Raw genomic sequence first — 26,136 nt, 5'->3', positions numbered from 1 at the left:
ACAACAACAACAACAACAACAAAGCCTTTTCCCACTAAGTGGGGTCGGCTATATGAATCCTAGAACGCCATTGCGCTCGGTTTTGTGTCATGTCCTCCGTTAGAACCAAGTACTCTAAGTCTTTTCTTAGAGTCTCTTCCAAAGTTTTCCTAGGTCTTCCTCTACCCCTTTGGCCCTGAACCTCTGTCCCGTAGTCACATCTTCGAACCGGAGCGTCAGTAGGCCTTCTTTGCACATGTCCAAATCACCGGAACCGATTTTCTCTCATCTTTCCTTCAATTTCGGCCACTCCTACTTTACCTCGAATATCCTCATTTCCAATCTTATCATTTCTTGTGTGCTCACACATCCCACGAAGCATCCTCGTCTCCGCCACACCCATTTTGTGTACGTGTTGATGCTTCACCGCCCAACATTCTGTGCCATACAACATCGCTGGCCTTATTGCCGTCCTATAAATTTTCCCTTGAGCTTCAGTGGCCTACGACGGTCACACAACCCGCCGGATGCACTCTTACACTTCATCTATCCAACTTCTATTCTATGGTTGAGATCTCTCTCTAATTCTCCGTTCTCTTGCACGATATATCCTAGGTAGCGAAAACGGTCGCTTTTTGTGATCTTCGCTAGATTGCTTCGATCATTAGTGTGGATAAGTATATAAATGGATATAGATAGGAAAGCAAACACAAGATGTACGTGGTTCACCCAGATTGGCTACGTCCACGGAATAGAGGAGTTCTCATTAATTGTGAAGGGTTTACACAAGTACATAGGTTCAAGCTTTCCTTTAGTGAGTACAGGTGAATGATTTAGTACAAATGACATTAGGAAATATTGTGGGAGAATGATCTCGTAATCACGAAACTTCTAAGTATCGGAATGTGGTATCGTCTTGACTTGCCTTATCTGTCTCATAGGTAGATGTGGCATCTTCTCTGGAAGTACTCTTCCTCCATCCAGGGGTGGTATCTTTAACTGGTGGAGATGCACAAGGTAATGTATCAATTTCACTTGAAGCTTACTTGTAGTTTCAGGCTTGGTCAAGCGCGATACAAACCATGTAGTAGGAGTCCCTCAAGTTGCCGAGCTAGGGGATTTGCTGAAAGAGGTGACAGACAAGGTAAGCAATCAGAGCTCCGGCTGATTGTTCACATTCTCCCTATCTTGCAGGCAGCATGAAGGATAAAGAGAAGAAAAATGAGAAGAGATGATATGGGATACTTTTGCTTTTGAAGAAGTAACTTTCCACAGACTTATTCTTGAACTGAGCTGGAGGGTTTTCTGGTTTCCTCCAGAGTATAAGGCCGACTGAAGAATTTGAGGGTCAAAACAAGTCCATCAAATCTAGAGTACGTTCGACCCTACTGATATGGGATACTTTTGCTTTGACAGAGTAATGGATGTATCGGCACGTGTGCTGTTACGCTTGTCTCCACATGCTTCCTTGTATCCTTCTCACTTGCCCTATCTGTTCCTCAGGCAGATGCGGTATCTTCCCTGGAAGCATAAGATGTTGAAGATGAGTACTCGAGAGCAATGCCAGGTAAGTAAGTTCCAGGCAGTCAGTTCCTGGCTGGAAGCTTGATTCCAAGTGCTGACTGATTGCTCTCTTTCTCCTTGTCTTGCAGGTAAGAACAAGGCCAAAGGAAAAGACAGGGAAAAAGCATGATATGGGATACTCTTGCTTTTAACCCTGATGATATGAGATATTCTTGCTCTAGTATAACTTGTTTGCAGAGGTATTATCGGGGGGAAAGAAAGCTGAATATTTCGAAAGGCTTCGTTGAGAGTGCCCTCTCATATATGAGGAAGGGTTGAGCATTTTTGCAGGTCTGTCTGTCCGTTGGGGATGGAGGTTGACATATATAGGAGTCTCCTTAACAACAAGTAGTAATGCTATTCCTTTACCCTGTCAGAGCACTTTGAAAAAGTGGTCTGTGGTATGTGGAAAGCTGATGTTGCGTGTGAAGATTACAGACAGCTTTATCCAAGGAGATCCGGCTCTTGTAGTTGGGAAAGTGTTGCCTCTTCGGTTTTCAAACAAGCAATCCTATCAGGGATCTGGCTCTCGAGATTCGGAGAACGATGTCTCTTCGATTTTTGAGAAAGTAATCATGTTGGGAGTCTGGCTCTCGAGATTCGGAGGGCGGTGCCTCTTCGATTTTGGAGCAAGCAATCTTGTTGGGAGTGTTTTCTCGAATGTGAGTAAAGGTTGGGCATGTTTGCTAGTCTACCTTGCCACGAAGCACAGAGGTTGACACACAGGGACTTTCCAATTATCCAGCAATGGTACTGTTTCTTTACCCTCTCTTCGATTTTTGAGAAAGTAGTCATGTTGGGAGTCTGGCTCTCGAGATTCGGAGGACGGTGCCTCTTCGATTTTGGAGCAAGCAATCTTGTTGGGAGTGTTTTCTCGAATGTGAGTAAAGGTTGGGCATGTTTGCTAGTCTACCTTGCCACGAAGCACAGAGGTTGACACACAAAGACTTTCCAATTATCCAGCAGTGATACTGTTCCTTTACCCTTGTGGGTAATAATATGGGGTAGCTAGACCTTCAAAATTTATGTGTCTAAACTTTGTTAGTGCTGTTTCTTTGCTATTCTTTTACCCGTCTTGGTCAGAGCGATGTAGTGGAAGCTGCAAGCTTCACGTGCTCAACTTTGGCAGAGAACTTTGGCAAAGTTATCTGTGATACACATGAACTACTATTGCGTGTGGGAAGTGGGTGATTGAACAGTAAGACTCATGTGCTTTCTACTTCACCAGAAGTCTTCGACAGAATGCCCATAATTTCCGCAAAGCTGAGTGTGCGTGTGACAGGTGCTGCCAAGGCTGGAAAAGTAGGTGCCTCTTCGATTTCTGAGATCGGCCCTCGTGGTCTCTGAGCAGCCCAACTTTTGAGAAAGCAAGCGCCTCTTCGATTTCTGAGATCGGCCTTCGTGGTCTTTGAGCAGCCCAACTTTTGAGAAAGCAGACGCCTCTTCGATTTCTGAGATCGACCCTCGTGGTCTCTGAGCAGCCCAGCTTTTGAGAAAGCAAACGCCTCTTCGATTTCTGAAGCTCCGTCGAGTGCAGATTTTTATAGGGGCTGGCATTAAGTTCCAAAGCACACTTGAATCTCCACCAGTAGAAGCTCCATTCTTACACTTCTAAGATCTTGATTTGTTCGACCTCTTCTCTCTTCAACACCTTTGAAAATGTCTGGCCCCTCCGACCGTCGTTTTGACTTGAACCTTGTTGAAGAGGCAGCCCCGCCTTCTCCAGACAACATATGGCGCCCATCCTTCGTCTCCCCTACTGGTCCTCTTACCGTTGGGGATTCCGTTATGAAGAATGATATGACCGCTGCGGTGGTGGCCAGGAACCTTCTCACTCCCAAAGATAACAGACTACTTTCCAAACGATCTGATGAGTTAGCTGTTAAGGATTCTCTGGCTCTCAGTGTTCAGTGTGCAGGTTCTGTGTCTAATATGGCCCAACGCCTATTTGCTCGAACCCGCCAAGTTGAATCATTGGCGGCTGAAGTGATGAGTCTCAAACAGGAGATTAGAGGGCTCAAGCATGAGAATAAACAGTTGCACCGTCTCGCACATGACTATGCTACAAACATGAAGAGGAAGCTGGACCAGATGAAGGAATCTGATGGTCAGGTTTTACTTGATCATCAGAGATTTGTGGGTTTGTTCCAAAGGCATTTATTGCCTTCGTCTTCTGGGGCTGTACCGCGTAATGAAGCTCCAAATGATCAACCTCTGATGCCTCCTCCTTCTAGGGTTCTGTCCAGTACTGAGGCTCCGAATGATCCCCCTCCGGTGCCTTCTCTTTCTAGGGCTCTACCGACTGCTGCGACTTCTCCTAAGCAACCTTTGTGAAGGCTCTCTCTTGTTTGTTTATTTTGACTCATGTATATGTACATATTTGTAGCTTATCGGGGATATCAATAAATAAGTTTTCCTTCATTTCAACGTATTGTGTTAAATACACCAAAGCCTTCTTCGCTAAGTTCTTTGAATTTTCTTTTGTTGGAGCTTTGTGAGTGGAGCATGTAGGTTGAGGTAGTGTTCCCTTAATTTCCTAAGTGAGGAAAACTTCTCGGTTGGAGACTTGGAAAATCCAAGTCACTGAGTGGGATCGGCTACATGAATCTTAGAACGCCATTGTGCTCGGTTCTGTGTCATGTCCTTCGTTAGATCCAAGTACTCTAAGTCTTTTCTTAGAGTCTCTTCCAAAGTTTTCCTAGGTCTTCCTCTACCCCTTCGGCCCTGAACCTCTGTCCCATAGTCGCATCTTCTAATCGGAGCGTCAGTAGGCCTTCTTTGCACATGTCCAAACCACCGTAACCGATTTTCTCTCATCTTTCCTTCAATTTCGGCTACTCCTACTTTACCCCGGATATCCTCATTCCTAATCTTATCCTTTCTCGTGTGCCCACACATCCAACGAAGCATCCTCATCTCCGCTACACCCATTTTGTGTACGTGTTGATGCTTCACCGCCCAACATTCTGTGCCATACAGCATCGCCGGCCTTATTGCGGTCCTATAAAATTTTCCCTTGAGCTTCAGTGGCATACGGCGGTCACACAACACGCCGGATGCACTCTTCCACTTCATCCATCCAGCTTGTATTCTATGGTTGAGATCTCCATCTAATTCTCCGTTCTTTTGCAAGATAGATCCTAGGTAACGAAAACGATCGCTCTTTGGTATTTCTTGATCACCGATCCTCACCCCTAACTCGTTTTGGCCTCCATTTGCACTGAACTTGCACTCCATATATTCTGTCTTTGATCGGCTTAGGCGAAGACCTTTAGATTCCAACACTTCTTTCCAAAGGTTAAGCTTTGCATTTACCCCTTCCTGAGTTTCATCTATCAACACTATATCGTCTGCGAAAAGCATACACCAAGGAATATCATCTTGAATATGTCCTGTTAACTCATCCATTACCAACGCAAAAAGGTAAGGACTTAAGGATGAGCCTTGATGTAATCCTACAGTTATGGGAAAGCTTTCAGTTTGTCCTTCATGAGTTCTTACGGCAGTCTTTGCTCCTTCATACATATCCTTTATAGCTTGGATATATGCTACTCGTACTCCTTTCTTCTCTAAAATCCTCCAAAGAATGTCTCTTGGGACCCTATCGTACGCTTTCTCCAAATCTATAAAGACCATGTGTAAATCCTTTTTCCCATCTCTATATCTTTCCATCAATCTTCGTAAGAGATAGATTGCCTCCATGGTTGAGCGCCCTGGCATGAACCCGAATTGGTTGTCCGAAACCCGTGTCTCTTGCCTCAATCTATGCTCAATGACTCTCTCCCAGAGCTTCATTGTATGACTCATTAGCTTAATACCCCTATAGTTCATGCAATTTTGTACGTCGCCCTTATTCTTGTAGATAGGCACTAAAGTGCTCGTTCGCCACTCATTTGGCATCTTCTTCGTTTTCAAAATCCTATTGAAAAGGTCAGTGAGCCATGTTATACCTGTCTCTCCCAAAACTTTCCACACTTCGATTGGTATCTCGTCTGGGCCTATTGCTTTTCTTTGCTTCATCTTCTTCAAAGCTACAACCACTTCTTCCTTCCGGATTCGACGATAAAAAGAGTAGTTTCTACACTCTTCTGAGTTACTCAACTCCCCTAAAGAAGCACTCATTTCATGTCCTTCATTGAAAAGATTATGAAAATAACCTCTCCATCTGTCTTTAACCGCATTCTCTGTAGCAAGAACTTTTCCATCCTCATCCTTGATGCACCTCACTTGGTTTAGGTCCCTTGTCTTCTTTTCCCTTGCTCTAGCTAGTTTATAGATATCCAACTCTCCTTCTTTGGTATCTAGTCGTTTATACATATCGTCGTAAGCCGCTAACTTAGCTTCTCTCACAGCTTTCTTCGCCTCTTGCTTCGCTTTTCTATACCTTTCACCATTTTCATCAGTCCTATCCTTGTATAAGGCTTTACAACATTCCTTCTTAGCCTTCACCTTTGTTTGTACCTCCTCATTCCACCACCAAGATTCCTTTTGGTGTGGGGCAAAGCCCTTGGACTCTCCTAATACCTCTTTTGCTACTTTTCGGATACAACTAGCCATGGAATCCCACATTTGGCTAGCTTCCCCCTCTCTATCCCACACACACTGGGTGATTACTTTCTCTTTGAAAATGGCTTGTTTTTCTTCTTTTAGATTCCACCATCTAGTCCTTGGGCACTTCCAAGTCTTGTTCTTTTGTCTCACTCTTTTGATATGTACATCCATCACCAACAAGCGATGTTGATTAGCCACACTCTCTCCTGGTATAACTTTGCAATCCTTACAAGTTATACGATCCCCTTTCCTCATTAGAAGAAAATCTATTTGTGTTTTTGACGACCCACTCTTGTAGGTGATCACATGTTCTTCTCTCTTCTTAAAGAAGGTGTTGGCTAAGAAGAGATCAAATGCCATTGCAAAATCCAAGATAGCTTCCCCATCATCGTTTCTCTCCCCAAAACCATGGCCACCATGAAAACCTCCATAGTTGCCTGTCTCCTTGCCCACGTGTCCATTTAAATCTCCTCCTATAAATAACTTCTCCGTCTGAGCAATTCCTTGCACCAAGTCTCCAAGATCTTCCCAAAATTTCTCCTTCGACCTCGTATCCAACCCTACTTGAGGTGCGTACGCACTAATCACATTGATAAGTTCTTGTCCTATTACAATCTTGATTGCCATGATTCTATCTCCTACCCTCTTGACATCTACAACATCTTGTACCAAGGTCTTGTCCACGATGATGCCAACACCGTTTCTCGTTCTATGTGTGCCCGAATACCAAAGTTTAAACCCTGAGTTTTCTAGATCCTTTGCCTTACTACCAACCCACTTAGTTTCTTGTAGGCACATAATATTTATCCTTCTCCTCACCATAACTTCCACTACTTCCATAGATTTTCCCGTTAAGGTTCCTATATTCCACGTTCCTAAACGCATTTTGCTCTCTTGAACTCTACTCTTCTGTCCTAGCTTCTTCACCCTCCCCCGTCTAATAGGATCAAAGTACTTCTTTTGTGTGTCCCGGGTAAAGTTGATAGGAGCATATGCTCCCAAACAACTTTGAGTGGAGTCGTTCGAAAAGAAGTTTCTATGGCCCCCTTGCTCATTTAACACTGCATCCGGGTGCCGATGGAGATACAGCGACCCTTGCTCACTTATCACTGTGCTCGGGCCGCACAGCGCGCCACTTACGGGTGACGCCCTAGCTTTAGCGCTATTTTGTTCTGGATTCATTTTCATAAGGATTCGACGTGATCATGGAGTGCCGGCTGTCGACTACCTGACGCCCTCCCCCTCCTCCTTTATCCGGGCTTGGGACCGGCCATGTAAGACATAGGCGGAGTTTCTTTATATATTGGAAAACAGCTATATTTTTTTTATTTTGGTTTCTGTGGTGATACCACACTTTTACTGTGGCCCTCGTGATGAAAAAATTATTAATTAAACCCTTGTGGTGAGTTCCGTTAGCTATTGAGGCCAAAACTTAAACTTCCGTTAGTTTTCCTTAAATAGAGGCATGAATATATTTTTCGGTCGCAAGACAAGAAGCAAACCTATACCAGGGAACTTATCTCACCCAGGAAAAAAAAACAAGTAACACGAAAAAGTCATAAACATCGACCAAAAGCAATGGATGTGTTTGTTTCCACAGAATCCCCCGCCAGCTGATGGAGAAGAGAAGAAAAAGGTCCTCCATATTTCAGCAGGATCCATCACCAAATCAACGACAAATGCCTTGGGTTTCTAAATTTGTTTGATTAGAAGACTTTAACCTCTACACATGAGACTCACATGTGCTTATTTAATGGAAACTAACATAATTTTAGGTTTGGACACCAATTGACAACTGACCTCATCATGATGGTTGAGTTAACAACATTTTCATCGCGAGGGTCACATTAAAAGAATGGTATCACCACGGGGACCGTACAAAAATTTAGCCTTAAAAAAATAGTTCTTTTTTTTCATGGAAGGGAAGGAAGAGAACCGGACAGTCGGACTACTATCCCACGGGGGCTTACGAACCAGTCTTCATTGTGTGGAAAATTAAGGGCCAACTAAAACTACTATAATCTGTGTTTGATCGGAATTACTTAATCTCCACATCATGATTAAATAATCGCTCACGATCGCATGTACTCCAGCCGCCTTTTGATCAGATTAATGATTGTATCAGGAAATCCATATCCCAGTAGGAGTAGTAGTTCTCCAGCACGTACAAATACTATATAACTCTCACTCTCTCAGACTATTTCTTTCCAACAACAACAATCATGTCTTCACTAATGTTCTACCCTGTTAAGAAAATCGCCACTCTCTTCCGAAAGTTGTTAGGTTTAAGGATGCTGTTCGAGAACAAATCACACGAACGATTTGTTCCCGTTCATGATCCAAATATCGAGACAGTAATTGTATATGTGGGCGAAGAGAAGACAAGATATGAAGTTCCGGAGAAGTATTTCTCGAATCCAATATTCGAAGCGTTCATCGTCAAATTATTACGGGAATCGGGGCAGGAATTCGATTGCGAAGATGAAGAACCTCTCATGCTTCCATGCTGTTCTACCGACATGTTTGATCGGTTATTGAAGCACGCCAAGGAATATTTTCTGTATACACATTTGTATGAAGTGTTCGTGACAAACCCTTACCACCCTGTCAACTTCGTTCACCAACCCACGATAAATAATCCTTCACGTATGTAACCGAGATTCTCGCAGGTGTAAAATTAGGCCAGTTGACGAGAATTTGAGTCTGAATTCCTGCCCGATAAATTAGAGTAGTTTAGAATATTGCGTTGGAAAAAATATAAATCCAAGATTTTCTTTATCTAGTGAGGCTAATTTATTATGTACGGCATTGCTGCTTCAATATGCAAGTTGATTTGTTAGATTAAAAACAAATTATAAATATTCTAGAGGTACATCTGTGAGAGTTTACAAAGAAACGTTTATGACCTACATATCAATCTGATTAGTTAAATCTCGGACCAGGCTCATTCAGCTTTCTTCTTCTAGAGAGATTGGAGATCGAGAGTGAATTCAGATAACAACATACGCGTTCACTGCATTGTAATTTGTACCTACCCCAACCAATTTCACTCTCTTTCGGACTGAGTTGCACATGCAGACAATATATCGACGCTTTCAATGGTGTTCTATCATTCAACCTTTGCCACACCTCCAGCAGGCATGTTGCTTTCTGCGACTCTCTCCCTCACAAACCTGGATAGAATAACAAAATTCCACATTACCAGACAAATAGGTAGAGCAAAGCATGAATACCCGCGCAACAGTGATCGAAACTTAGCTTGTTCATAAAGTCTAGTTTCTAGGCAACAAAGTAGCCCAATGTTTCTGAAAATTACCTTGCTAACTTGTCCCGTGATGATTGCAAAATGTATATCGACAGAATAAAAGAAAGCATGAGACCTGTTGAATGCATGAAAACATTTAGTAGCTATAGTGTCAGAAAAGCTCTACATTGAGGTGGTCTCGCATTTAATTTATGCATGGATCGTATTGGATTTGGATATCTTAAAGCATCAAAGAAATGCATGTTCTATAAACAGTTGGATAGAAGATAGGCTTGCAGGTAGGAATAGGATAATGAATACACAATGAGCATAATGAAGCACTGATTTTTTACCCGATCCAAACAGTACATAAAATCCAGATGTCACGTCTATCTCTGATTGCTCCTCCCTGTAACAACAAGATTATGTCACATCTCACAAAGTGAAAATTCCGAAACCCCAAGATTTACACAAATCCATAGCTAAAAGATAAGTGAAGGTGAAACTGACCATGTATATCTGACCAACACATGCTTTGGCCAGTGCTGAGCATCCCAAAATTGTTTACGAACATCCGGATGGATTTCTACATCTGCTCAGGACAGAACAATCCACAACGGTTATAAGAACTCCTTGAACAATAGCAAAATAAACTCGAACTATAGGTGCCTTTTTTTGTGTCCGAAAATGATATTAAGACTCAAAACTATATCAATGACAATCAGAGAAGTCCTATTCCCTGCTTTCATTTAGACTGACCTAAATGGTGAAGAAACTAAACTAACCAAAAACATGATAAACGCATAAAGTGCCTATGTTACAAGACAATCCCTTCCAAAGAGCCAGCTAGGTTCACTATGATAAAGAAAATTATTGAACTAGATTACAGAATGAGCAAAATGGCATTACGTACAGTGGTGAGGCATATCCACAACTTTAGCAGTGACACCATGCAAATCACTTCCTGAATACCTCTGTATTGCATATAATTTGACCACAATAACAGATTAGTTCAATAGAAAATACAGAAAATAACTTCTATCCTTTCCATATAACTAGTTTTTCTAACAGATATAACGTTACAGAATCAAGTGTTTGCATCTAAAAGAAGCTATCCCAGTAAGCCACTATTTTCCAATTTCTCAAAAGATGTGGCATCGTACATATGTTGAAACGCTCATAAATCATGACTTACCAAATGGACATCAATCATTGGGACCTCGGAACTTTTACGATTTATCACAAAAAGCCAAGGTACTAAAAACTTTTCTCTCCCAACTTGAAATGATCTGCACAAAAAGCTCTCTGTAAATATGAATTTGACCAGAAATGTTCATAACAATACTAATTCACTGCTAAACGTGAATTGGGTGTCAAAAGGAAATTCGACGAACAACTGTTAATTTATTAGTAACATTATAATCCGAGGTTTTGCACATTCAATCGCAAAGTACAAACAAAGTAAATTCAGCTACCAAACTCCAAACTTGAAATTCTCAAATTACAAAACAATATCTCGATTGCGAAACATTTCGCCCTTGCTTATACAGATAGTTTAGCTGATTCCCATTGTTTACAATCTAAAACTGATAATACACAGCAAAGAAACAAAATTTGAATCAAAAGACGAAACTTTAAAGCCTTAATTATACTCACATTTTATAAGCATCAGCTCCTGTATAGCCCATCGGCTTCACTAGAGGAACTAACACCTACATATTTATACACCACAAAAATTTACTAACCATGTAAAATCACCAAAAAATAAACCCTATATTTACCTCACGATTCACGGCAAAAATTGGGCAGTGTCGACCGATCATATCGTGCCATTCGGTTTTCATCTGAAACCGCGAAATTGCACAAAACCCATTAAAAATTTAACAGAACCCATTAAATTTGAACAAAACCCATTAAAATTGAGCCGAAATTGAATAAATATTCTAGAGAGAGAGAGTACGGACAGAGTGATAAAGGCCCATCTTGCTCATGGGCACGATGTCGCCTGGCTTGTAAGCGGCAGATATGCAGGGCAGCATGGAGAAAGAAATCAACAGAGGGAGCAGCAGGAGTGAAAATCTCGACCCCCTTCCACTTCCCGCCATCTTGTAATTTCTATCGCTCTGAAACTTTGACTCGATCTTATGAAGTTGGAGACTGGAGGTTGCAGGTGATGCAGTCGCCGGGCAGAAATGTGAAGGAATTATTATTTCGGGTTTGGAGTTTGGAGAATTTGGGTCAGGCCCAAAACATATAGGAAAGTTACATATGGGCCTAGGGTTTGGAGTTTGAATAAAATTGCTCTGGATACCCACACAGTTTTATTTATTTATTGGTGTAAATATACCAAACTAACATTTTTTTGAGTTAAAAAAATAACATTCAACGGAATTTGTCCTAGTACTTTATTTATTTACAAATAATATATTTTTTGTGAATTTTTTTTGTTTGAGACGAAATTGGACTCAAGACATCGAGGAGAAGAGTAAATATTCTTAACCAATTAAACGATCACGATTTTACTCATTGTAATTGAATTGTAATGACTGATGAGCATTAAACTACAATCTTGAAAGTAACAAATATTGCTTGACTTCTTTAATGTAAGAATTCATTCTTTTTAGCAAACAAATCTCAGTTTAACACGTACGAATAAAGTTTTCTTTTTCTCATGTTTATATGCTACTTCTAATATGCATTGTAGATAAATAGTTCGTTTGGAAATACTTTTAAAATGATTGAAAGTGTTTTTGAAACCAATCATTCGTAAAAAGGCAAGTGAATCTTGAAAAAACACTTGAAGTTCTTCTTGCAAGAAGCAATTAACTGGTGCTTCTTGTAGAAAACATTTGAAGTGTTTTTCATATTAAAAAACAATTTCACCAAAAACGCCTTCAGTCATTTTAAAAGCATTTTTAAACGAATACAAAGAGCCAAAAAATTAACAGTCTCCACTTGATATTTTCCCATCTTAGTTGGTTAACACGTGGATTTTAGTTAATTTTGGACCTAATGTCCCTTTTTGGTTTAATTTTGGACCAAATGTCTTAAAGATTACTAAATGGTCCACGTGGACTTCTTGGTTGGTTGGGGCACTCTAGGAGTCTAGACTCTAGTTGATTCTCTACGTTGCTTCTCCTTGGACCACTCATTCCCCTGGAACTTATACGAATCAATCACCATTTCTAACAAATTAATAGCATTTCGAATAATATTATATAATAATGTAAGAATACTAGGTGACATATATTGTTTCATCCACCTAGTAGAGACAAATAAAGAAAGAAAATTTGGTTTAGAGTATATGTAAGTGGTACATTATCTTAATAGTTAGCGTCTTTCTTTTTTTTTTTCAACTTATTGTGTCTCAGGTTTAAAATCTTCTCATTTAGTGCAGATTGTTGTATTGACATGATTGTTAATGTCTTCCGTTTTAACCCATTGCATTTCAGATTCTAGCCATCATACTTTCTTCATTATAAATTAGTATAAAATATCGCTTATAATCAAATTGAATATGGTACATCAAGTGAAGTGGAGGAGAAACTTTAGCAAGAAAAGAAAGGACAAAGGGAAGGCAAAAGTCGTGGCAAGGATTGAGCCATTTTATTACCTCCGTCCTAATACGTTAAAATTGTAATAAGATTATGTTCAAACCCCAAATCTTATGCAATGAGTCACAAGGACTTCTTTTTTAGTATTTGTTCAGCCGCACAAAATAGCATCTTGTAAAGTTGCAAACAAAATCATATCTAAATTATTGGAAAGAGTTAAAACTAAAATAGTTTTGAATATCGTATTGTCAAAATAACAAAATGGAAAGAAAATAATGTTGCTGCAACTTGGACTATGTCAATCTACACTCACCCGAACTCGAATAACCAGATTATTTTTTCTGGTTAGGTTGGGTTGAGCCTTTGCTTGCGCAAATCAAACCTGATTTATAGCTCAAATGCTTTAAAATTGTAATACCGAGTCGTATAAAAGTAATTTATAATTAAGTCAATCTCACAACTTTGTACAATCCGACCGAGTTGCACCCAAACTCTTTCAAACTTGGAGGGTAAAACGTCGACGTTTGCCGGCTGAAAAGGTAAATTAGCAAAAGAAAAAACACTTTCCATAAGAAGGAAGTGTGAACGGAAGAAAGAAGAGGGAGATCGGCAAACGACAAAGATTACAGATTCGTTTTGATTTTTTATAGTTTTCTCTGAAAAAAACAAAAACTAAAAACCGACCGAAAATTGAAAAATAAATAAATACAAATAAAAACCTCAAAAAAAAAAAAAAAAAAAAAAAAAAAAAAAAAAAAAAAACAGAAAATCGACAAACTCACTCGTACATATTAATCCTCCATCAGAGAAATTTAAAAATTTTAAAAATAAAAATTATTAACCACTTCGTCTTCCCCCAACCGCAAATTGCAAGTCGTTTCGTTCTAACCACACCGTCGTTTTGCACAACCGCGCGTAGCAATCTGGACAATCTGATCGCCCAACATCGAACCTTCGGTTTTTTCAATTCTCCGACACCGCAGTTGGTGTCGTCGTTATGGTTGTACGGTCAACCGGCGTGAGGATTTCCGGTTCGGTTTTCCTGTAATTTTTCTGTAAATTTTGTTATTTCATGGGCGATCTTCGGGATTGGTCGCCTGAACCGAACGGCGCCGTGTTGGAGGAGACGGAGAGGGCTTCTTCGTCCTCGTCGTTGTCGTCATCACCTTCGTCCCAATCTTCATCGAATCAACAGGCCGCGGCGGCTGCGTCTGCGTCTGCGGCGGCGGCCATTAGCGCCGAGTACTGGCTGCGGGCGGAGGAGGCGACGCAGCGCGTCATAGCGCAGGTTCAGACCACTGACGTGTCCGAGAGGAGGAGGAAGGCGGTCATTGATTACGTTCAGAGGCTCATCAAAAGTTCTCTTGGTTGCGAGGTCAGTATTTTTATACGTACCAAATACGTACGTATTCCGTAAGTACAAACGAATGTGAATGAAAGAAGTTGATTTTAGTGCCGTACGATGTATTGGGGCTGCAAAGGATTTTTTTTTGTTTTGTTTAAGAATCACAGGTTAATGTTGGACAAAAGATTAATGCACTTTTAGTTTAATCTGTATGGTAATAATTAAAGCCCTGAAATTTGATTGTATTGTTCGAAAGGTCGAAAATGTCTTGCTTTAGCTGCACAAGACTTGGACCTTGAGTTTAGTTTATAACTAATATAGTTCATTGGTTCAATGGTTTAACATCGTTTGTATGATTAGCTCGAAACTTTACTTAAATCCGCAATTATATCTACATTTTTTGTGAATAGCTAATGTAATGCGGTTTAGCTTCGAAGATTTTTACTTTGAGTGAGTTGGGTGTTTGCATATTCAGTTTCTCAATATATTATTTGATTTTTCTCTAACTCGGGAATGGTCTTTTCGATCACAAACTTATGATGTCATGACCCTATTTGATATTTTAGGGGGGAAGTGGAGGGGGTGTAACCACGCGGGCGTATTGATTTTACTTAAATTGTTGCAGGTTTTCCCATTTGGGTCTGTACCTCTAAAGACCTATTTGCCTGATGGAGATATTGATTTGACTGCTTTTGGTGGTATGAATGTTGAGGAGGCGCTGGCCAATGACGTCTGCGCTGTCCTTGAAAGGGAAGATAAAAATATGGCTGCTGAGTTTATGGTTAAAGATGTGCAGTTGATTCGGGCAGAGGTTTTAGCTTTTACCCCTTAACTTTATTAGAATGATGATAGGTAGAAGTTACAGCTTAGCGTTGACGCTGCCATGTTTGTCTAGTAAAGTTTTTGGGTTGAGTTTATGTTGTGTAACTTGCTTTTCCTTTAAATTAAATTACTACGTACGTCTATGTCATTAGTAATTATTTTGATTCTAGTTAACTCAACTTTTGATTTTCCTTTGTAAAGAGTATTTGGTTTTGTTCTGGCAGGTCAAACTTGTAAAGTGCCTTGTGCAAAATATTGTGGTCGATATTTCCTTCAATCAGTTAGGAGGGCTATGCACACTATGCTTTCTTGAGCAGGTAGTCATTCATACAGAGCTGAACTGAAAATGAAGTTCGATTTCTTACATATGAATTGAATAACCTTGAACGGTATTCAATTGGTACTCTGTTGAGTGGTGACTCCACCCTCTTCTATCGTTTTCAAGTCATAGTTTTACTTTTGATCTTATGGTATGCCTTTGGTGACCTGAGTGGTTTGTGATTTTTTGGAATTTATGTCCCTTGTTATTTAGCTTCCCTAATCATATCCATGATGCTTCTTATTGCATAGGTTGATCGCCTCATTGGCAAAGACCATCTTTTTAAACGCAGTATTATACTAATTAAGGCCTGGTGCTATTATGAGAGCCGGATTCTTGGTGCCCATCATGGTTTGATTTCGACATATGCTTTGGAGACTTTGGTTCTGTATATCTTCCACCTCTTCCATTCATCTTTGAATGGTCCTCTAGCGGTGAGTGCTCTAACGCTTTAGCACTAGTATCCTCCATATCTATGACATAAATTTAACTCTCTGTTTAATGTTCTATAGGTCCTATATAAATTCTTGGACTACTTTAGTAAATTTGATTGGGATAGCTATTGTATCAGCTTGAGTGGTCCTGTTCGTATATCTTCTCTTCCAGAACTCTTGGGTGAGCAACATTTTTTTGTCTTGGCGCCATGCTGTATGGGTAAATGTATTTAAGTGAGATTCTTTGCTGTCAATTTTGCAGCTGAGACGCCAGAAAATGGTGGCGGTGATCTATTACTGAGTAATGATTTTCTCAAGGGATGTGTGGAAAGGTTCTCAGTTCCTTCAAGAGGATATGAGACAAACCATAGAACATTTCAACCAAAGCATCTTAACATAGTTGATCCGCTTAAAGACAATAACAACCTTGGCCGAAGTGTGAGTAAAGGTGAATTAATTTCCCTATAGTCCTCCCGTTTTGTTTTTCTGTATTTTCTGGAGGAATTTTTGTATGGATTAGTTGATGTAACCTGCAATCCTAAATACAGGGAACTTTTACCGAATAAGAAGTGCTTTCACATATGGTGCTCGTAAACTAGGGCGCTTTCTTTCTCAGCCAGAAGTAAACGTAGATGATGAGATCCGAAAGTTTTTCGCTAACACATTGGACAGACATGGAGGCGGACAAAGGCCTGATGTCCAAGATCCTGTCCCATGGTCCATAAATGATGGGTATGGTAGTGTGCCATTATTGGTAGGTACAGAGTCACAAGAAGATCAGACAATTCATGATTCGGAATCTGCCTATTCTATTGGCGTGATTGGGGAATGTGGGTTAAATCATGATTCATGGAATGGTAAAGTTGCAAGTGGTCATATACCTGGTCAAGGTGTGACTAGACCACATGAAAATGATATGAAACCTGATCAAGATGTTAATGGAGCACATGAAAGCATGAAGGTTGCATCCCCAACAATGTTATTGGACGAGGACAGTTCCCCAAATGGAATTGCTGTTTCCGAAAACCGTCTTATAGGGGATGCAAAAGACCTTGCTACCTCCAGATTTCAAGGTCTTATAATTTCAAATGATGCTCAAAGTCCTTTGCCGTCCAGTTGTGAAGTGAGTATATCTCTTTTAGGTAAAGTAGAGCATGCACCTCATCTCTGTTCCTCTCACTCGTCAACTGAAAATGGAGACATTAGCACTGGAAACCAAGATCAGCTATTGCCAGAAAGCTTTGGTTCAGCTGATACTTTGGTCAGTAACCAGGATGAGAATCAGTTGGGTGGTAATCAGGAAGTTCCATCTCCTGTTGGATCTAAGCGCCATCCGTCACGGTTGAGCGCTGTTGTGTGTTCCTCTGAAGACTTCTATCCTAGTTATTATCCAATGTCAAGTGGCACTACTGGAAGTCCCAAACCTTCTAACTATGTAACAGATCTGAGTGGGGATTACGAGAGTCATTTACGTAGTCTGAACTATGGGCGTTGGTGTTATGATTGTGAGCTAAATGTGGCGATTCCTCCCATGGCGCCACCTCTGGTGCACCCACAGTTTCAAGGCAAGAAGCCATGGGATGTAACTCGAGAGTCAGTGCAGCACAGGCAGAATGCATTTTCCCAGATGAGTGTCAATGGTGTTGTCCCTAGACCACCATTCTATCCGATGAACCCACCAATGTTGTCTAACGGCACAGGCTTTGGCAGGGAGGAGATGCCAAAGCCACGAGGAACCGGAACTTACTTTCCCAATACGGTACTACTCATTCTAAGCTTCTGAAATTTCTTGTTTTTGAAGTCATAATTTTTTAAGGGCCAGATTTTTGTCAATCTGGTGGCCGTTTGCAGTTTCTCTTTTCGGCTAAATGTTTCAGTCGCTGGACCTTTTTAGCTGAAGTGCTTTTATGCATAAAATTTTGCAGAACCATTTCAGAGATAGGCCTGTGACGCCAAGGGGAAGAAATCAAGCACCGCCAAAGTCTCCTCGTAACAATGGCCATGCCATGATACCACCTCTAGAGAATTATACGTCTGACAGAAGCAGTCGTGATATGTCACAACTACAAATGTCTCTTCATAAAGGTGGGGGGAAATCTGGGTCCGCAGATAGCTCCACTGGTTCCCCTAGAAGGAAAGTACACCCTAATGTGAATGGTTCAATGCATTCCTCTGAGAAAGTTATAGAATTTGGGGCATTGGGGCATGCCCCACAAGAGGGACATGCAAATGGCAAACATACAAATGCTGGCTCATCGTTCGTTCAAAACTCGGGTAGTGGCCAGTCATCACCAAAGATGCAGTTGACAAAAGATGAGTTGGTTACGGATCCTAACAGGTATTATAATTCCATTGTCGTTGCTAAGAATTCTTAGCCACCGATAGGGAACACAGATAGGACTCCGTTTAACCTTTTGTTCTTGGACTTGTAGGATTGCTCCACAATCATACCGTTTGAAAGATGAAGAAGATTTCCCACCTTTATCGACCTGACAGCAGCGTGAGAATTATCTATAAGGTCAGTAGAATGAAAGAGTGTTTACAGTAATTGCTAACATACCGGATTGAGCCTGTTCTCTGCCGCAGTTATTTTTTGGAAGCGTTACATATGGAGTTAGATATTCTGCTTGTTGGAAGCCATTTGTACATTTCAAGTTATAAGTTTTACACCCTTTAAAAATCCCGATAGCTGTGCTCTGCACCGAGTGAGTAGTTCGTGTATAGGTTGGTTGGTTAATCGTTTTTCCCCAGGTTTTGTTCTCGCCATTGCCCCTGCGGGTAAATGTACTAACGCTGTTCAAAATATTGTTGCTGATGTTTGATGTAACTTGTATTCAGAATCGCTTTAATTACACAGATGCGGATTAACTTTTTTTTTTTGTCTACTCAGTGGTGCAAAAGGGCAGTTTGCTCTACACATTTGCCTTTTGGACGGCTAATTATTTGCCCTTTTAATCTGCTTTAGGGACCTACCCTACCCCTATCACCATATTTTTGGCGTCCACTTGGTCGACTTTGGGGTATCGAGATATCTTGTTCCCCTAGCAATGGCATGGTAGAGCCAATTTGGTGTGGTGAGATTTGGCCTTTGAAAAAGAAAGGTAAGATTTGGCCTTTGGAAAAAGAGAAAAAATCAAACGAAAAAGATTTGGTTTACAAACTTGCACATCATCTTTTGGAGAATATCTACACAGAGCCGGCTATAAACTTATAATTAAAAAAAGACGGGAATATTAAATAGACAGCGGTCCGTAGATAAATCAGGTTATAGTCCACTATTATATAGAATTATGGGCATTCACATGCAAGTGGCTAAGAGTATTATCCCTAAATTTGAAATCATATGATCCCTAAATTTGAAATCATATGTTAATTTTTGTCCTTTCGTATCGCGTATAAACCAATATTTAGTGTCATTGGCGGCACTAATTACGTAGATGATGATCATAATGTGTTTAAGTAATATATTATCTGTCTGTTAGATACTTATCATGTGGTGAATCAGTTTCACGAGAAAATATCTGAGGAGAGCATTCACATAAAATCATGATTAATTTTTGACGAATTTGGATTTGAGGCTAGTATTGTAGCCTTCCAGCTATTAATGCTGATTGTGCGGGGGCAATGCAAATGGTTCATATTTATCGAACTAAAATGTTTGGGTGATGCAGAAACAGGAAACATTCAACAATCAACAGTGTGCAAGCGCCGGAAATTTCTTAATTTCTCTTAGTTTTCATTCATTTCTTGTTTAATGTAATGTTTTATCCTCTCTTTTTCCCGAGACCTCTTCTTTGCCTGGGCTATTTTTTATTTTATTTGAAATCAAGCGATATTCTTAGTTTAAACTACTCTAAAGGGAGGGAAAAGAGCGAGAATCCATGACGCACTAGTCTGATGAAGAAAACCTTAACCACCACGTGCTCGCCTAGACTTATTCAGGTTTAAAGAGAAAATTTCAAATTTTTTTGTTAGAAAAGGTTTTGTTTTTTAATTATAGGAGCAATCGACCACATGCCCTAAATTTTAATTTTAATTTTAAATAATTTTAATTTAGAATTTCTACTATACTTTTTATTTTAAGATAAATTATACAAAATTACCTCAATTATATAAATCAAACTATAATCTTATACTTCATATTTTAAATATTGCAATAAAACATAATGACGTGGTAAGAGCAGGCCCACTCTTTTGAAATAAAATTAATTAGTTTTGGGTAAATTATTAATTTTTTATTTAAAAATTAAAATTAATAATAAAAAAAATTGTTTCTTCCTTTCTCCCCAGAAACTGCTCCCGTCTCCCCTCAATCCCTCTTCCGTCCCTCCTTCCTCATCCTCGGATCCTCCTTAAACACAGTCACCATCCTCCAAACTCTCTCCACTGTCGAACCCACTCCCAATACAAGCAAACACTTGTTAATCCAATAATAAACAATATAAACCAGTTAACACTGTCAGCAATTATGTTACTGTTTTCTTTTGGAGTTAATTTGGACTCCTTCAACTTCCGTCAGCTCCGTCAAATGGGGACCCATACGAAAGGGGTATGCTATTTACATATCCCATTTTACTTCTCACACACTTCTTGATGATTTCTGTCCGTTGATCTTCTTCAATTCATCCGATCCGACGATTGAAAATTAAAAAGGTGTGTGAGAAGTAAAATAGGGTGTGTGGATATCACATCCCAATACGAAAAACAAAGAACAAAGAAAAAAAAAGAGTAAATTGTAGCAATGGTCATTCAACTATAATCAAATTGGAGTAATTATTCCTCAACTAAAAATTCATTACTATTGGTCCCTCAATTCATCAAAATATGTAGCTATGGTCATGTTCATCAACTTCGTTAGAATTTTGTCAAAATAAGTTATATTGGAAAAACCATTGCTACAATTGGGGTCAAAACGTGTAACTAACTATGATTTTTTTTGTCAACTTCGTCAAAATTTTGTCAAAATGAGTTATGTTGGAAGGACCATTGCTACAATTGGATTAAAGTTGAGGGACCATTGCTTTAATTGTATTAAAGTTGAGGGATTATTTCTCCAGTTGTATTAAAGTTGAGGGACCAATGGTAATGAATTTTTAGTTGATGGACCATATCTGCACGTTTTGATGAGTTGAGGGACCAATGGTAATGAATTTTTAGTTGAAGGACCATTGCTCAAATTGAGTAAAAGTTAAAAAACCATTACTACAATTTACTAAAAAAAAAAAAACCCCAAAAAATGTCCTTCCTATTTTCTTTTATAACATGAACCCACCCCAACGTTTTTCCACCACAATCTTCTTTTTTTCTATCCATATTATTGTTGTTTGCAAAATTTGCAAGGTTCCCATATCTTTCCAAACTCAAGAGTCTCTCAAACAAATCAAATATCAATTTTTGTTTCCACAGTTCTGATTGATATTAGGGTTTTTTCTACATCCACAAATGGAACCATCAAAGCACAGCCACCGATTTTTCAAGTTCAGGATTAATTTTCCAGTTCCATGCTAAAGTCCTACATATGATCATTTGATACTCTAAATTTTTAGAAATTATTGGGAAAATAGTCCTCCTCCACAAGCTAGGTTCAATTAATTTCCAGTCCCATTAGTTGACAAATATTATTCTCTCTTCCCCACCACACCCTACAGGCTACAGCTCAACAGTTTGCTCCAGTTAGTCTGTCTTTTCTGAAAAAAAAAAAAAAAATCTTTGATTAGAATCGGATATAACTCTCTACTCTTCCTCTATATTTAAATTCCTTGGCACACCTCCATCTTCTACACAAATGGTTACTAAAAACTACAAACGTCCGCTTGGTGTTGTGGAAATGGCTTGGATCATGCTCAGCGTTGATTACTCGAGGCTTTTCTGGTTGCTGTTTAGAGTCTTCTCCTATGAAAATCATGAGGGAAAGCCTCGGATTTCGTAGCACGTAGGGAAAAGTCTTCCACAAGCCTTATAATTAGTTAGAGTTGAATTATAAGTTTATAATTACTAGGTATATACGTTGCGCTCGTAGTATATAATAAAGTGAAAAGCTGCTGGGACTTGTATGTGGTCGGAGAGTTTCTGAGGTTTGCTTGATTAGTTCTTAACCATGAACAAGAACAACAGCCGGATCGGAAGAAGGTCTGCCATGGGAGGCAGGCCACAGTCACCTGCATACGTTGAAACAGATCCATCAGGTCGATATGGACGAGTAAGTTCCTTTTACTATTTTTTTTTATTTACTACTTTTTATATATGTTCTTTAATTAACGAGTTGCTTGGGAAATATAATGTCTAGTTGTATGGAGTTTTTCTTCAAAACTCTTCTGGAAATTTATATAGGAAATAAGGTTTACATGTAGCTGCATGCAAGAAAATTACCTTGTTTTTAAATTCGATACCATATGATGATAAATTTTTTAAAAACTAGGCATAAAACTTTTCTCAAATCTTTAATAAAAAATAACGTTTTTCTAAGGAGACACTAAACAGAGCACTAACCTGTTTTATTGCCAATTTAGTGAAAAAGTTTTATTTTTAATTGAAGATTTGTAAAATATGTAAATTGTGAACAAACTGACCTGTCAGCTTGGTTCAAAATTTAAATTTTTAGGAGTGCTTATAAAATGGCTGAAAGCACTTTTGGTGTGAATGTTTTCGGGACTAATCCTTAGTAAAATTACAATTGAATCTTAAAAAGGCACTTGAAGTGCTTCATACAATAAGCACTTGAAGTGCTTACTCTAGGTGCTTTTGGATCGCAAAAATAATTTTCCCAAAAACGTTTCAATCATTTTAAAAGCACTCCAAACGAGTCCATGTTAATATTAATATTAATATTAACATAAGTTCATATTTTCATTTACCAATAACTTACAAGAACCAGAATATAATTTATAAACCAAATGGATGGTTAAATAAGTCAGTTCCCTATGTTTGCTGGGTCAACTGTCATGTTAATTTGTACATGATATTAATTTAAATTGATTTAAAATTGAAAATGTGTCATCCGATCAGTTTTATTAAATTAGCCCAATTGGATGATGCAACCTGATGGATTTTTATATTCGACCCTAAATTTGTCCTGCATGCCTATTTGATGATGCAATATATTGGAGCCGATCGAGCTACCGAGCTCCCAAACTTTTTCTTCTGAAACAGTCTTCCATCATGTATACAAAGCTTAATGGTAATAATTTGTCTTGACCAAGAAAAATAAAATAATTTGTAAAAACATGCTTCCAATGAATACTTGGAAATGGAATATTAATTTTGATGATAATATTGGTCAGATCATTAGCGCTAATTAAGAGGGCCCTTTTGTTCTTAATTAATTTTTCTTTCCAAGCAGTTCAGGGAAATGCTTGGCAAAGGAGCCATGAAGACAGTTTACAAGGCATTTGATGAGGTCCTCGGAATGGAGGTGGCGTGGAATCAAGTCAAGCTTAATGATGTCTTCAGTTCGCCGGACGAACTTCAGCGCCTATACTCCGAGGTCCACCTCCTCAAGAACCTGAAGCATGACTCCATCATCCAATACTACAAGTCGTGGATCGATGTTAATCATCGAACCTTCAACTTCATCACCGAAATGTTCACCTCCGGCACTCTCAGAGAGTAATTAATTAACCTCAGAACTTATAATTAATTTGCACACAACCTGACTTAAATATGTTAAGGTAGTAGTTGATCATGAAGTATGGCAACTCCAACTTCTAAGTTTTAAGTTCTCAGCACACACACGAAAAGTAAGGGTAGCAATTCACACTCCGGTATTAATTTAAACAGGTACAGACATAGGTACCAGCGAGTGAATATTGGTGCAGTGAAAAATTGGTCCCGGCAGATCTTACGTGGTCTGGCTTATTTGCACAGACTTGATCCACCTGTGATTCACAGAGACCTCAAGTGTGACAACATCTTTGTTAATGGCCATCTAGGGCAAGTCAAGATTGGTGATTTGGGCTTGGCTGCTATTCTTCGTGGTACACAACACGCCCACAGTGTCATAGGTAATGATATCAAACTAGATCTCTCAGATTATCTTCCTTATTTTTTTTCAATTTTAATTTGCTTCTATTTCATTAGGTACACCAGAGTTTATGGCGCCTGAATTGTATGATGAGGAATACAATGAGCTAGTAGACATATATGCCTTTGGCATGTGTGTGCTGGAAATGCTTACTTCAGAATATCCCTATAGCGAGTGCTCAAATCCTGCCCAAATTTACAAGAAAGTTACTTCAGTAAGTTTTGTCTTCACTTGATTAGCAATGTGAATGGGTGATGTTACGTTACACTATATTATGTGACTTTTGCTTGCAGGGGAAGCTACCAAACGCATTCTACAAGATTGAAGATTTGGAGGCTCAACGATTTGTAGGGAAGTGTCTGGAGAATGTTTCAAGGAGGTTACCAGCGCACGAGCTATTGCTAGACCCTTTTCTAGCCTCTGATGATGTAGAGCTAGCGTCCCCTCCAAGAATCTCAATTCCCAAGTTAATTTGTAATAATGATCCAGTGGCGGAGGCGGGGGATGAGGAGGATGAGCTACATTTTTCCGCTGAGGTTGATTTGGAAAGAAGCACAAACATGATCATCACTGGAAAAATGAATCCAGAGGATGATACTATTTCTCTCACAGTTCGGATTTCTGATCTGGACGGTAAATCCTCAACCTAATATACACGTTGCACTATATAAACTGGTCAAGCAGATTGAAACAGACCCTTAAGTTTAAGAGTATGTAACCTTCTGTGTTGGTGATGTTTCCTTAGCAGGGAAAAATGCTAGGAACATATACTTTCCCTTTGACATCATGAATGACACTGCAATTGATGTAGCAACGGAGATGGTGAAAGAATTAGAAATCAGTGACTGGGAACCACCAGAGATCGCAGGGATGATAGAAAAGGAGATATTTTCTTTGATTCCGGGTTGCAAGAAATGGGGCTCACCCAAAGATTATCATCCTCATCAGCACAGCTTTAACTATGAAGAAGAGGATGACGATGATGTTGGTTTCAACCATCATCCTTTCTACTCATTCTCTTCGTGCTCTTCATCCCAAAATTCTCTTCATTCTTTCAGATCTCACTGCAAGAATCATAATTTGCTTCACGGTACATATATAAAAATTAAAAAATATTTACTTCAATAAGTCTTGCTTGTCTAATATTTTTCAAATGTATTTGATCTATTTTTTTTAATGTAGGTGATTTGTTTATGAATGATGATGTAAGTTCTCAGAGTTCATTCGACTCCTGCAACTACTCCAACATAAATTACTACTCAGGCAATGAAGATGATCTCCATGACGTGAGCTTCGGAAAAGCTACTCATAAATCTACTCGGTTTTGTCCTTCAGAAAGCAGGGGTGCAAATTCTTACAAACAATGCAATTCACAACTAGATAATCAGAGACCTCACAAATTGAATCACCATCAGGAAAGGAAATTACCCAAGATTCAATCACTCATCGACGTGCGCAGTCAATTGTTGCACCGGTCACTGGAGGAGGAGGTAAACAAGAGGCGGTTGTTTAAGACTGTTGGGACAATTGAGAACGTTGGGTTTCAAACACCAGGAAGCTAGCAGTTATAGTTTCCTTGGGAGGCAAGTAACAAGTTTCCTTACACTTGCAATGTACTAGTGTGTAAATAAAGTAATGGTTGTTAAAACATTCGAGCCTTAAGAAAAATTGTATGGTTCATGGTAATAACCAGTGTAGGTTATGATTTTTATGAACCTGCAACATAATTCTGCAGAGTGAACTTCTCTTTTATGAAAAATTTGTAATTTGTCAATCAATTTACTAAACTATAAAAAGATTATAAAATGAAAAAGAAGATAATCATGAATAGTCAACTAGATAAAGAAGGGTATTGTATGCTGCGTATTGGCACTTCAAATTTAATTGTGCACTTCTTATATAAGTTTTTTTTTTCTTTTCTATATATATGTATTTTGAAGTGAACAAGTTCTTAGACAACCTCTAACCCTTGGGCTAAAACCTAAAATTTTTAGCCCATAAAATTTAGGTTTTAGCCCAGAAACAGCTTCAACCCTTCTGGCCAAAAATTTTAACCCCAGATTATAAAGAATGAACTTAGGCTAATTTTTTTCTTAAATTAACTTTAAAAAAAAAATTATGTAGACTATCGTAAATTAATTTTATGACCATTTTAATTTAAAAATATTTAAATTTCAATAAATATTGAAAAATCACTAAATCAATACATGAAACTTATGAAACACTATGGAAGAATATGAAAATCATGATAGAGATGTATAAACACAAAATACATGAAACACACAAGACACAAAACACATGTGAA

General features: G+C 39.1%; 4 protein-coding genes across 6 annotated transcripts; 3 read left to right on the top strand and 1 right to left on the bottom strand.

Annotated features, from left to right (window-relative positions):
* On the top strand, nt 1-3,876 carry LOC126619918 (uncharacterized). Its single transcript, XM_050288359.1, has 2 exons — nt 1-1,352; nt 1,483-3,876. Exon 2 carries the CDS (start codon nt 3,202-3,204, stop codon nt 3,874-3,876), a length of 675 nt encoding a protein of 224 aa, XP_050144316.1. The 5' UTR covers nt 1-1,352; nt 1,483-3,201.
* A 5,037-nt stretch (nt 3,877-8,913) lies between these two features.
* LOC126620132 (uncharacterized) lies at nt 8,914-11,530 on the bottom strand. The gene is made up of 9 exons (XM_050288616.1): nt 11,302-11,530; nt 11,119-11,181; nt 10,994-11,049; nt 10,533-10,626; nt 10,251-10,311; nt 9,848-9,929; nt 9,691-9,746; nt 9,410-9,473; nt 8,914-9,266 (listed from the first exon to the last, which is right to left on the bottom strand). Exons 1-9 carry the CDS (start codon nt 11,440-11,442, stop codon nt 9,203-9,205), a joined length of 681 nt encoding a protein of 226 aa, XP_050144573.1. The 5' UTR covers nt 11,443-11,530; the 3' UTR covers nt 8,914-9,202.
* A 2,166-nt stretch (nt 11,531-13,696) lies between these two features.
* LOC126619566 (uncharacterized) lies at nt 13,697-18,684 on the top strand. Of its 2 annotated transcripts, XM_050287972.1 has the most exons (9): nt 13,698-14,266; nt 14,862-15,047; nt 15,283-15,375; nt 15,629-15,811; nt 15,890-15,992; nt 16,074-16,259; nt 16,360-17,570; nt 17,737-18,149; nt 18,244-18,684. In XM_050287972.1, exons 1-9 carry the CDS (start codon nt 13,964-13,966, stop codon nt 18,302-18,304), a joined length of 2,739 nt encoding a protein of 912 aa, XP_050143929.1. In that variant the 5' UTR covers nt 13,698-13,963; the 3' UTR covers nt 18,305-18,684. The 2 variants fall into 2 exon arrangements, with proteins under 2 accessions (XP_050143930.1, XP_050143929.1); XM_050287973.1 differs by lacking the exon at nt 14,862-15,047 and having other exon boundaries at nt 13,697-14,266.
* A 2,452-nt stretch (nt 18,685-21,136) lies between these two features.
* LOC126619948 (probable serine/threonine-protein kinase WNK5) lies at nt 21,137-25,609 on the top strand. Of its 2 annotated transcripts, none has more exons than XM_050288383.1 (7): nt 21,137-22,010; nt 23,151-23,416; nt 23,588-23,811; nt 23,888-24,045; nt 24,125-24,464; nt 24,577-24,921; nt 25,014-25,609. In XM_050288383.1, exons 1-7 carry the CDS (start codon nt 21,909-21,911, stop codon nt 25,391-25,393), a joined length of 1,815 nt encoding a protein of 604 aa, XP_050144340.1. In that variant the 5' UTR covers nt 21,137-21,908; the 3' UTR covers nt 25,394-25,609. The 2 variants fall into 2 exon arrangements, with proteins under 2 accessions (XP_050144340.1, XP_050144341.1); XM_050288384.1 differs by having other exon boundaries at nt 21,139-22,010; nt 24,580-24,921.
* The last annotated feature ends 527 nt before the right edge of the window (nt 25,610-26,136 follow it).

The sequence above is a fragment of the Malus sylvestris genome, chromosome 4 (assembly GCF_916048215.2).
Source record: "Malus sylvestris chromosome 4, drMalSylv7.2, whole genome shotgun sequence".
NCBI classification, from domain to species: domain Eukaryota; kingdom Viridiplantae; phylum Streptophyta; class Magnoliopsida; order Rosales; family Rosaceae; genus Malus; species Malus sylvestris.
Note: the sequence above shows the minus strand (reverse complement) of the source record. Positions and strands in the feature narration are given on the sequence as shown.